Below are 13,829 nucleotides of genomic sequence, written 5' to 3' on the forward strand. Positions count from 1 at the left end.
ATATCAACTAAATAGCTCACACACAGAGCCACATTCACACACACTTGCACAGAGTGGAACTCCACTGACATTCCTGAAATTGTTACTGGGATAAATTTGGTTGATGTGTAGTAGTCTATCTGGTGTTTATACAAGTTTGGTGTGATGTATGGTCCTGCTCAGGTGATTTTTGAAACTATTATATCAGAAGAAGTACATGCTAAATAAGAGATAAGAGCATACATAAGAAGAGGGAGGTTAGGAATGACATGGGAGAAGTCATGAAGATAAAATGCCTTACATTTCTCAACAGCAAACCCTCCTGTTGATTAAGAAGTGGCACTGATGGTATCCTTGCTTTAATGAGACTTCAAGATGAGTGATGTACACACCAATTCTTTTGTTTTTCAGCTCTTAGGCAAGTGAATAGTATAATGGTAAAGTTCTTTCATTAACTGGCACAGTTTATTCAATATTCAATGCTTTTGTTTAGTATCTAATATAAACTGTTAATTTGGGAATTGCATCTGTCCTGCAATGGACATGATGAAAACTGCATATCTTCCCGCATCTATTGTTTTCTTTACCTTTATTTTGCATGTTGTCTTTGCTTCCAGTTTTTCTATTTCAACAATCTTTTAATAAAATCTTCATCTTTTAATTTTTTCTTATTATATCACTCTTTTCTACTAATTTCTGACTACCTTTACTAATCTGACTAACATGGCTCTGTTCCCTCTTCTTTATTCTTTCCTGTATACAATACTATGACCATTCATTAAACCTTCACCTCATTGTTTATTGGTCTCATTGAAAACTGCTCTGTTAAACATACTGCCACTTTTCGAGTTTTTAGTCATTGTCTAATCCCATAGGTTTACTACAGCAAATTGTTTAATAAATCTGTCAGAATATATGTCCGTGAGGGAAGATTCCCATGTAAGCACAATGCAACAGACATAAGGAACAAGGAAAAGCAATGAAATGTTACATTGTTTAGCTGCATATATGTATTTTTGGAGAAGTGAACGAATTCTGTATTTAGTAATTGTTTCATTAACCAAGGAAATTTCTGTGTGATTTCCATCTCTATCTGTTAAGAAGAGCTTCTCCTGTCTTCTGATATATTGTTGTAGGTAACTCCTGGTGTTACAAATTCAAAGATACTAAATGCTATAATTACAAGGATTTTCTCACTCCACTGAGAAAAGGAGTAAGTTTTGGGTTGATTTTTTTCTTACAAAGCTTATCTTTTCCATTTTGACAATGATAGTAGAAGAAATTTTAATTTTAAAGTTGTAAATAATGTCACACATTTAAATAAGTGTTTTAAGGCTCTGAAAACTTCTCACAATCATAAATAATTCTAGCCACAAAATAACCCGGTGAAGTAAGGAAAGAGTGTCTGTGTTTTCACATGCAGTTATTGAGACATGGAAGAATAAAATCACCTTCAGAAATTATTCTTCAGACTAAGCTCTTTAATTCCCATTTATACAGGGTGGTTGTAGAAACAGGTTGGTTTTCAGAGATTCCTAGAATTTGTACATGATCCCATACTCACCCCAGCAGTTCTTAAAGAAAAAATGATAACAGTAATGGAATTTCCTATTCCTATTTTTAAAATAAAGTCATTAAGCAAGTTAAAATGTATTTTTCTGCTTGTTTTGAAATCAGTTGGAAGTCAAATGAGAAGTCAGTAAGAGAACTTTGAATGCTCTGTCCCTGTTTTGTGTCTTCATCATAAGAGTATTGTTTCCCATGTCATCACTCATTCAAATTATTATCCTTGATCTAGTCAAGTCATCAAGAGCCTGCGTAAGAATTACATTTGACAGAGTAAGCCTCAGTTAGAAAGAGAATCAATGAAAGGTGGATACATTTTGGGGATGCCTCTGCTTTTGGGGAGGCATCATTTGGGTATACCCCTGCATTTGCTGGGCTGCTGTGTTTTGGATATTGTGCCACAATGATCCATGCATTAAACGAAGAGTTTTTCTCTCTTTTGTCTTGTTGCCTAAATACCCAAAGAGTGGGTACCTGTTTGGAGACTCAATTACGGTTTTGTTTCCTGCAATTGAACTTAGTGCCTGTGCAGGTTTAGAGGTTGATTTTATGGTCTGTGGCCAGGATACTGGACTTGAATGTTTCCTTAACACCTCATTGTATAGTCCATAAAATTGCAGCCTGGTTTACTTATAAATGTGCATTTAAAACATGATGGCATTATTATTTTGATATCAAGCAAACGTTTCACAGATGAAAAGGACTGAACCAAGCTTTAAAATCTGAAGGCAGAATAGCAATAATTAATGCTTCTATTACTCTGTTTAAACAGAATATATATTAAGCAGAAGACAGGTAATTAATCCCACTTGAAAGAATATACGCTACTCATCACTCATTTATGAATTCTTCAGTCTCTGCATAAAAGCAGTATCTCAAACAAAGCTAAAATACCTTAGGTAGAATAACAGGCTAGGTCCTCCAATCCTTATTTAGATGAAATTCCTGAGAGTGTATTTTTGTAAGGATTACAGTATCAGGCCTAAGGAGTAGCATTAGCTCAGTGAGAACTGAACCTACGTTTATAAAGCTGGCTAACATTTTTCCTATTGTCAGCCATGGTAAGGACATTTTATCTCAAATTGGAATGTTTAACCACACCATGGTATTTTTCCAATATCTGAATAAAGTTTACACTATATTTCTTAATTGTTAATATAAACATGTGTTCATATTAGTTAAAAAATCACAGGTTATTCCTAGCAGAATACATTCTAATGTGACTTAAATATTTTGATGTTTCGAATTTGAGTTCATGGATATAGTTTTATTATACTTGTTGCTAGAACAGTATTTTACAGAATTTTTATAGGTGTCTCTTTTCCCAGTAAATTTCGTATTAAAGATATTATCCTTTTATCTTCACTACATATGGAATATTCTGACAGCCTGTAATAAACTAGTTATTTAGAAGTTTTAAATTCCTTTTATTTTACTGACATGGTTGCAGCATCATACAAACACGTTTTTTCCTTGTGAATCATTAATGTTTTAAGGTATTTCTTTTACCTCCTAGAGAAACTATATCTGGGGATTAACAAGATTATTCACTGGAATTCCTGTGGAAGCATAACTGCAGTAGCTGAGAAATGATCATGTTTCCTTTTAGTTCTCAGCAAGAGTAATTGAATGTTGAATATCTTACTAAACGCTGGACTGTGACAGTGTGTTAACACTCTGACTATCTCCTAACAGCAGGGCAATTATTTGCTGAGTGGGATTTTTATAAATCCCCTGGCAGTAGTATGTCCTGATAATTATGATGAAGTGCACTGGTCAGTGTTGATTCAGCAATCCCATCTCTAGCAAATATTTCATTCACAGCTCTCCTTCATGCTTTTACTTTTATGGCTTTTAAAGATCTCTTACCTCTCCTCTCAGCTTGCTTAGGTTTTTTACAAATTACAATGGAGCAAAAAAGGATTTTCAAGTTAAGTCCCTACTTTGTTGAAGTATTTTCCTTCTCATTTAACTCCTTATTAAAAGACCAGAATGAGAAAGTAAGACTTTATTTAGGTTCTTACTGTGACAATAACTTGCAAAGGCTTCCTTCCTCAAAGCTATTTTTTCCAAGATGAAATGACTGTTCAGAGAAACATTTATATTCAATATATATGTTGATTATTTCAGACTTTCAGAGTTGATATGGAAAAGTAATTAAAACAGATCATACCTTTATTATAGTTTAGCTAAAGTACAGTAAAAAATATTTTAAAGATATGAGGATACACTTTCTATTGACTTCCTGCTTATATTTTATCTTCAGCTCAACTTCATCGATTTTTAATTTTGCATGTGTGTAATTGCAACGCTACAGACTTGGGGAAGAGTGGCTGGAAAGCTGCTCAGTGGAAAAGGACCTGGGGGTGTTGGTCGATAGCTGGCTGAATATGAGCCGGCAGTGTGTCCAGGTGGCCAAGAAGGCCAACAGCATCCTGGCTTGTATCAGAAATAGTGTGGCCAGCAGGACTAGGGAAGTGATCCTGCCCCTGTACTCGGCACTGGTGAGGCCGCACCTCGAATACTGTGTTCAGTTTTGGGCCCCCCACTACAAGAGAGACATTGAGGTGCTGGAGCGTGTCCAGAGAAGGGCAACGAAGCTGGTGAAGGGTCTGGACCACAAGTCTGGTGAGGAGCAGCTGAGGGAGCTGGGGTTGTTTAGCCTGGAGAAAAGGAGGCTGAGGGGAGACCTTATTGCTCTCTACAACTACCTGAAAGGAGGTTGTAGAGAGGTGGGGGTCGGTCTCTTCTCCCAAGTAACAAGCAATAGGATGAGAGGAAATGGCCTCAAGTTGCGCCAGGGGAGATTTAGATTGGATATCAGGAAAAATTTCTTCACCGCAAGGGTTGTCCAGCATTGGAACAGGCTGCCCAGGGAAGTGGTGGAGTCACAATCCCTGGAGGTATTTAAAAGACGTGTAGATGTGGCACCTGGGGACATGGTTTAGTGGTGAACTTGGCAATGCTAGGTTAACAGTTGGACTTGATGATCTTGAAGGTTCTTTCCAACCTAAATGATTCTATGATTATTTGCAGTGAAGTAGCTACGCTGTATCTATTAGGACATATTTTGTTTGGAATTTTATATGTAGACTGTAAAAGCTCAGTCAAGAAATAAGAAAGAAGAATAAGATATCATTCATTCATAAATAAAAATCGCAGCATCTAGAACTGTTCATGTTTTGTTATACCACTTGGGATCACCAATCTTTTCTGAGGAACTATACAGCATAATCAACAGAGCCTTGTCTTTCCCTTTCTGCCTGCACCTTTTTCTTTCCTTTCTTGCTTCCTTCTTTCTATTTATTTTGCTGCTCCCTTCCTTCATAGTTTAGCTTTCAAGACAAGCTCCTTAATAATTTCTTTGTTGTATCCTGGGAAAAAACAGTTAAGTCTTTCTCTCCATATAGAAATGATAAACAGGAAAAGGCAAAAATGGATATTCTACAACATAGACTAAATATAGGATTAGAGGTGAAAGCAGTACAGAATATAAAAAAACCACAACCAACAAATCTTTTCTTTGCTAATGTTCATTAAATTAATATTTGTTTTCTTATGTTTTTTTTTCTTTCTTTATATGCCGCCATTAATTATAAAGATAAGAAAATGATTGGGAGGAAACTAAATGATAGAGCGTTAGAAATGCAAAATGATTCAAAATATGAATGTAATGCTAAGGATGACTGGGTAACAAATGGTACATTTGCCAGTATGCTTGACCTGACACAATTAATATTCCAGGTCATGCTTGGGTTTCCATGATGGAAGGTCTGGGGCAGAGAATTCTAGGGAAAAAATATATCTATTGTATAACTCATTTCTCTCTTTTTTTTTATTTTCCCTGACGAGTCAGAACCATAGTCTTAAAAAAAAAAAATCTGTGCTTTCACAGCTCATTTGCCATATTCACCACTGGGCCACCATTCACCAGAAGGGCCTGATGCAAGGAGGTCAGTAAGAAGCTATTAGCCGAGTCCCCTCCCGAGATTTCTTTGGTCTTATTGAGGTGGAAGTTAGCATGACAGTACTGCAAATAACTCAGTCTCAGGTTTTTTAACATTTAGCACAGATTTCCCCACAGTGTTTGTCACCTTAGAAAATTGTTCCTGGAAATGAATCCCAGACAGCTGGCTTTGACAGAGGCCCTTCTTAGTTGTGAAGAACACAGGTATAGAAAAATGTGTCATTCTCCCTGCAGACAAGAGGTACTTTTTGTAACCCATCATAATATTTTGGAGGGTAGCATATTTTCTTACAGACTAAAAGTGGGAAAAATATTGAAATCAACGTATGAGGTAATATCTCAAAATAGATACTTTTCTGCCATTGAAAAAGCAGTATTAACTACAATAGTTTTGTAGTTGAGAGAATATTGTATTAAAGTAAGGAAAAGATGAAGTAATGCTTTTAACACGTTGTACTGGTCTCAAGAAGATATGCAAATTTATTAAGTACCAAAGACTTTGATCCTCCAGATTCTTAGATTTCTGCAGACTGCCAGCTCCCTGCAGAGGATAGAGTGAATAGGGCATCCATCAGCGCACAGAACATGTGCAAGAAATTACAAAAATAAGACTCTGATTTGCAGAGATATTTAAAAATGAAGGGAAACAATTTTGCCAGAGATTGGTCTGAACTGGAAAGTAGAAACAAACTCATCCCCTTGTCTCTCCTACCAAACTTTGCCAATTTTAAATCTAGGCCTAAAAGCTTACCACAAACCTTGGGGAATTTAAAATAAATTAGTATTAATTTTATCTATCTAGATGCTAACTCTGCTGATTGCTCTGCTATCTGTCTGTTTGAATACTTGAACATATATAATTAAAATGTAAAGTAATTAACAAGGATTGCTTCAAAAATTATTATTTAAAAATGCACTTCATAATCAATTTTGACCCAGATCTTACCAAGAGTTTTAACTGTAGAAGAAGCAACAACTTTTAAAGTGTCTGACTAGCCTCAGTAAAACTCCAAATCTGGTTTCATAGTTGGTACACTATCTGTTTGTGTTTAACCTGAAGATATGTAAAAAAAGAACAACAAAAGATAGCTCTTTGTTAAGACACCTTTTCAGCAATAATAATTCAAAAGACACTGAATCAATGGATTCCCACACCCATTATGGCTAATTTTGGTGTCATTAAAAGTGCTAAAAGCCAATCCTATTTGTGCACCTTGAGATATTCAGCAGCATTTCACAGTGTTTGAACCCTTTATGAACTATAGTTTTTTCTACTGCCAAACATTTAAACAAAGAAAAGTAAAGTAGAATATACATAGTATCTCAATATCGATTGCAAAATGCAGTTTCAGAAAGCCATTATACTCATGGAGCCATTTCTACTTGCTCTAACTATGACTAACAGAAGCAACGCCATTTCTTAGAGCCCAGACAGCACATCACTTTAAAGTTATTCTTGCCTGTAATTCTTCAGAGGAAAAATGTTTAAATTATTTCCACTTTGAGGAAACAAAACCCAAACCTGCGCTATGTAGATTGAAATAATCTAATTTTGTTGTTGTTGTTGTTGAAATTTCCTACCTAATTTGCTTTACAGCTGTTTTAAATTTTATTTTATTTTTTAAAGAAAAGGCTTAAAAAGGGGGGTAAATTTTGGGCAGATGCCGCCCTGATCAAGATTTGCTACTGATCAACAAATCCATGCCCGCCAACTTCAGAGAGTCATTATTATGCCATAGTGGTTTATTCCAGATCATCCTGATTCTCAGTGGTACACGTGGAGATGTTTTTGTTCTGGAAAACATTTACATTTTCAGTGACATTGTAGTTTTCTGTAAAATGTCTGTTTCACAGATGTACCGTGAGAGAGCAGTATCTCTCCCACTAGCTACAGACCTCTGCAGAAGCTAGAATGTGGCGCAGCTAGAACGCACACATTAGGTAGGATACAACAGCTGAACGTAGATGGTGTAGAATGGGTGGAAAGATAAAGTAACAATACAATGAGCAGTTCAGTGAAATGTGAAAAAAAGGTAGTCACAGGCAATCACTTTTCTATTTTACTCTTATCAACAGAGTGAAGCCAGAAATTCACTGATCAGAATGTAGGTAGATCTGATGGCCATGGTAGGACCAATGGGTGAAGAGCCATAATGACCATGGCATAGAGTTGCTTTGTATATCTCCAGCGTGGAATCTCATTTATATGGAAGACCTTGACTGTGGCAGTTTGTATTTGAGAGAACTTGTGCAACAAGTATATAGAGTAAATGCATTCAATAATTGTGGAACAGTGCAATAAAGCCTGAGACAACATATGGAACTTATGTTTATGTAGCCCTTGCATGTCACCGAGTGTTCACAAGCAAAAATGTACTGGGCTGATAAGAAAATTGCAAGAGGACAATGTATGAAATACTACAAAAATAATAACAGCATTAGGAGAATCTGTAACTTTATGGGGTGTTTATGAGAGTCAGAGCCAGACTTGTAGAACCAAACTTTTAAGATGCAGCTGATTTTACAGATCATACTGATGGACTTGCAATTTCGCACTCACTCCAGTGATTCTGCTTGCCTGCTATTTGAAGCATGGATCCGTGCCATTTTAGTTTGGCATCCTGAAAAGCTGAAGGAACAACCAGTGGTTGTTTGGCATACATATGTTTCTACCACTTATCTCTATTCATGCCCTCTTTCCCATTACACATTTAGACTGAGAATGTAGTGGAATAGTTTATAGGGTTTGCACTAAGAGGGTAACGTATAACAGAGGGCCAAAATAAATTGTCATTAGGGCCAGATCACTTACAGAGTTGAAGAATATAGCCCATAAAATTTTAAATAGCCCAACAATATTTTGAATAATCTACCATCTCTGAATATTTTTGTCCATTAAACAGTAAGTTTTATATGGGCCTTATTTAACTGTTTTGACACAATATATTGGAAGTTCCCAGTAGGATATGTTAATGAAAAATGCATTAGAGCTAATTGGGGAGTGTTCAATCCTCTCAGCCCCAAGAGATTAATACTTTATGAGGAGACTGATGCTCTACTTAGTTTTCTCATGGATCCTCAGTAGTGTTCCAAAGGAGAACTGCAAGATTTTAAACACTTACTCTTTCCTTACCTTTCCGTGCATCATGAAACTGATTTCTTTTCCTACTATTTTTATTCAATACTTCTTAGCAATTAAAATGATGAGAAAAGCAAAGGACAATATATTTTAACTGAGCAAATCTACTTTAAAAGTCTTAAAATACTCTGAGTATACTGTTGTTGAAAATATAGTTATCCTTAAAGCAACTCAGTATCTTTACATTAATTTTTGCCAGGTGTATTTTAAGCATATATCATCTGTTTTATAGGAGATTTAGTGGCTTTGTGCAATATGGTATAGGAATTCTTATGTTTATCCGTTCATCATTAATTCAGTAAACTCACATATGTCTGTTTGAGAATTGTTTATATATAACTGATAAAATCCCTACATTTATAGGAATGATTTGGGAACATCTGTCACATAATTTTGACTTGCTAGATATTCACAGATTGTTAATGACATAGATTACTAGTTCAGAATTTGAAATGTATGCTTTACATTAGTAATTGTTATCTTAGATCACACTAGTGATGCAATTAATGATGTATCCTGAAAAATGAGATATCAAATTCAGTGAAGAATAAATCTTTCAGTTTAAATCACAATTCAGAAATTTTTATTCTAAATTTTTGGTTTTCGTAAGTTTTATACTATTAAAGCTAAATACATCTGACTAGTTAAAGGAATTGAATGTGAACATTTTGTTGGAAAAAAGCAATTACTGGTTGTTGGTATTCCATGAATTCTCTTATATTTCCCCTTAACTAATCACTCAGTTTTACTTTTAAAAATGCTGCAGTTGCCACTGTCTTAGTCCACGTTGTAAGTCAGCTAGCACAGGGTTTGAAGGGACAAGAGTTATGTTCCCTTGCATAAGCATTTATTTTACTCTTTAAGTATGTGTTTGGAAATAATTGGTAATATGTTGTTGTTCCTATTGTGTATAGGAATTTAAACCGGAATTTAAATTAAACTTTAAATTTCAAAACAACTATAATAGTTTGTCTTTAAAACTAGATGCAAATTTGTCCCTTAATTATTTTTTAAGGGAAAACTGGCATGTTTCTTTGACTACTGCTGTGGAAGGTGGAAGATTGAATGTGACTGAAAGAAAACATGGGTTTGAGATACAAGAAGCTCTTCCTTCCATAAAGTGAAAGCTACCCCCATTTGAAGGGCTGAAACCCAGATTATACATTACATTATCCTATTTAAACCCTTTTGTAACTGTAATGCAATGCCCAGAGATGCATTTAAACTGTAGATCTATCCCATGTCAGTAGTTGTCAGAAACTTTGTGTAGAACTGTTTATTATATAGGGTTTTTTAATTGGTTGATTTATAGAATAAATCCAAGAATGACTTCTAAGTTAGTTGAAGTCAAAGATAACCCCATCTTCTGCTCAGATTGCAGGCATCTACAATTCGCCGTTCAGAAAATCCCCCGATCCGATGGAACTGCTGCTGCGGAAGTCAAAGCCATTGAGCCACAGATGGCAGCAAATTAAGAGTCCCTCTGCCTGTGAGCTCTATGACTGGCCAACTTGTAGAAGGCCTCCGACTTTCTCCACAGCACAGCCTTTGCCACCTATTGGCAGACAGAAACCTCAGGTAACGTTTTGCAGTGTCTCTGAGGCAGCTTTTGTTCCTAACTTCTATCACAGATTATCATAGAATATCTTGAGTTGGATCATCGAGTCCAAAAATCCCTTTTGTGGATTTTTTAATATATAGATCTAGTGCTTGCATTCAGGATATAAAGTCTTTGAAACGGATTTGTCTTAAAGAAAAAGAAACCTAGGTGGTATGTAAAAACAGGGAAATATGATTTTTTACACTTTACTTTTGTTCTTTGGGGAAAAAAATGTCATTTCCAATATTTCAAAGGGAAGACTTGATATAATTGAGTATCAATATTATGATTCATTAGAGGTAGAATTCTTAATTTCCGATTTTAAATAAATAAATAGGAGAAATGAAAAGTAATAGGACAAATTCACCAGTTGTGATAACTTTTTCCTCTTTTTGCAATTGTTTTCCATATGAAGGCTAAGAAACATCCTCTCAGTATAGAATATTTTCTGCTCTTTTGTGTCCACTAGCTGTGTGTCAGCTTTAATTACAAAAATTGCTACATTTTGTTCTGCATCACAGCCAAGTTACCCAGCTCCCATTCTTAACTGTCATGGTCTGAATTTTAATTTCAGCTGATGTCAACATATGTTGCAGATAGCTTTTTTTTCTCTTCTATAAGGTAATGGAGACCTCTGAGATAATGCATCAGAGTGAACGTCCCACAAGATGGCAAAACAACTTTTGCCACCTTATTATCAAAACCTGCTGGGAATATGCCCAATATAAACAGCAGATAGACTTTTGAGACCTCTATGTTCCTCACTTGATAACAGTACAACGACATGTAGCTTTTGCCAGTAAATGCCTGATACAGGTACTTGTGGGATAAAAGTATTCTGTCTTTCCCTCTGTTCTGAAGACTTTTTCAGTTTGCCTGATCTACTGAACCTTCTACTTACCTCACACGTACACTTTCAGTGCCAGTTTGACTTTGAATGACCACAATGTCTTCAGAACCTCTTACACTTTTTACTTTGTGCTCGGTCCTATATTTAAATTTTCTCTTCCATATTTTGCTTAGAAAGACAATGATTCTAACTGAGTCCTTCTCAGTAGCTTTCACTGAAGCTATCATTTAGCTACAGAAATTAAACAACAATAATGAGCAATAAGCAAAGTATAATATATCTTTATTGTTATTTTACTCCTCTGAATCAATATTTTCTTTTCACTATATTATTACAGCCTTTGGTAGAGGTGATCTGAACAGTCTTAAGTTTGAACTACTGCTGGGTTCAAACTATGTGTACGCATGCCACCTCCCACAATTTACCTGTGGTTTATTGATTGCATCCACGTTGTTCTTCAGTGGAGACAGCCGTGGGCGTACTGGCTAACCCATATAGAAGAGGCTTTTCTCATCTTTATGTCATGACTGACTTGTCCGTAGCAGCATGAGTCTGTATCGGTGGTGGGACGTGAAGGCAAAGGCAATTGGGTTAGAGCACAAGGAGAAGATGCAGGCCTGCCAGAATACTTCTGGAGAAGTAGAGATGAACCACACAGTGATCCACACTGCTTATAACAGTAAGGATCAACTTCAGGGCAATTCTCCACCTTTGTCCTTCCCTCCTTACGTTCTCCCTACCTTGACTGCTTGAGCTTCCTCATTGAATGAACTCATTGACTCACATTAGAATCAAGACAAAGTGGACATGGTATAGGAGTCATGCTTTTAAAGAAAGAGGGAACTCAGAGGTTTTCTGTTGTTAAGTTGCTCTTGCAAAACTTCTTTACTGTATACAAAGTATCTTACGAGCTTCTGTTTGGATTTCTAATATTTTATAGACCTTCCTAAGTTCAGACGCACGCACAGCAGTCATGCACAGATAGCCTTTTAGAACAAACCAGAAGAGTTCTGTTTATTTTCTGCACCTCAAAGACAGAATTTACTATATAATACTTTAATCCTTTCAGCACCCTGGGATGTACACTGTGGGGTAAATTTTCAAAGCACAGCGCGTGGATTTAGCTGCGCGACTGTTATTGATGTTAATGGGAGTCACACGGCTAAATCCCTGCACAGCACTTCGACAATTTAGGGTTGTATGTCTAAGAAAAGGACACTGGTTTGAGCTGATGAAACAGCTGGAAATGAAAACCCATCAGAACGCATCATCCTGAAAGTTGTCTGGTGCGACAATAAGGAATTTAATTACTAGATATACTTGTGTCCTAGTTCTCTGTGGTAACACTTTGTGGCACCAAGCTTCTTTTTCTAATATCTATCAGGCCCACTGTGAGTCAGTTGTTACTTCACTGTTCTTTCAGGTATCTACAATTTGTATTGCCTGTCGGGTTGGGTATTTTATATGGGAATGTCAATTATATATGTTTAAATGAACAAAAATTAGCTATCTATCAGCTTTCTCTCAGGGAAATGGGTATTTAGCATTTTATAGGGAAGCTCTGTGTATGTAAGATAGTGCATTTAAAAGAAAAGTTTTAATGATGCTTATACATCACTTAGATCTATCATTTTTATTACTGAGTTAACTAGAATTACAGTTTGATGGAAACACAGATAATGCTAAAATTAGCCATCTGTTCATTAAAACGCATTAATAACAGAAAGCACATTGCCATTTTTAGGGGATTTTTTGCATGCTCTTAGGTCTCCTGGAATGGGGGACAGTGAAGAACGTATGATTTCATGTAGATCATAATTTTTATCATGAGTTTCTGATTTTATGGTAAAGTAGTAAGAATGCCGATCTGCTAACCTTTATTTGGCAGACCAATCGGTAGCGAGAAGATTTATGCTACTCAGTACAAATTCCAAACATAGAACATAGAGTTGTGTGAGTTGTTTTCAGGGTGAAAACTGTTGGTTGACTCCCTCCCTTTCTTTCCTAGCCTGACCTCCCCAGGAAGATTTCCGTTTTGAAGCAGGCTGCCTGAAATGCTTGCAGGCACTGCCAATTTGAAAACATTTCTAAGCACCATTCTACCACAGATTTCACAAACCTTAATCTTGTAAAATGGACATAGGTGAATGGATTTTTTAGAGGTCTTGCCATCTTAGATATCTATAGGTCATCTTAGGTGCCTATTGCTAGGTAAGTTTCTTCAAATACATGATTCAGAGGAATGGAAAAATCTGCAGGCAATGTTTAGAATTATCTTAATATTCTAAAACATATATACCCCACTTTCATGAGTGATGACACAGCCTTGTTTGAGAGACCTTTGCTTAGTTACGCTCTTTCCCCCCTTCTTCCATTAGTAGTTGGACTCTGTTAATTTCATTTGAACTATGGATTGAGAAAGAGTTAGAAGGTCTTAGAAATTAAAGATGGAAAAAAATCCTTGCTTGGATATCTGATTTGGCCCTTACCCTGATGGAATATGAGTCAATGTCTTACAACGAAGAAGAAATACAATATTCTGAAAGACTATTTTCTAAAAGCAAGCATATTTATCTTGATATTATTTGACAATAGTACATCTCTTTCTTCTTTGCTCCATATATCCACTTCATGCAAACACCTTGCAATACAGAGTATTAATTTTTTATTACAAATTTTAAACTTTTTTTATAACTTGATCATCAGATTATATATTATTAGAACATTG

The 13,829-nt window shown here is 35.9% G+C and overlaps 1 protein-coding gene across 2 annotated transcripts in view; it reads left to right on the plus strand.

Annotated features, from left to right (window-relative positions):
- Nucleotides 1–13,829, plus strand: part of SPATA17 (spermatogenesis associated 17) — a 101,395-nt gene that overhangs the window by 54,919 nt on the left and 32,647 nt on the right. For both annotated transcript variants that reach the window (XM_075497424.1, XM_075497423.1), the window contains one exon: nt 10,026–10,229. In XM_075497424.1, coding sequence (XP_075353539.1) covers nt 10,026–10,229 — 204 coding nt within the window. The remainder of the gene's footprint in view (nt 1–10,025; nt 10,230–13,829) is intronic.

Source organism: Mycteria americana, chromosome 3 (genome assembly GCF_035582795.1).
Source record: "Mycteria americana isolate JAX WOST 10 ecotype Jacksonville Zoo and Gardens chromosome 3, USCA_MyAme_1.0, whole genome shotgun sequence".
NCBI lineage: Eukaryota > Metazoa > Chordata > Aves > Ciconiiformes > Ciconiidae > Mycteria > Mycteria americana.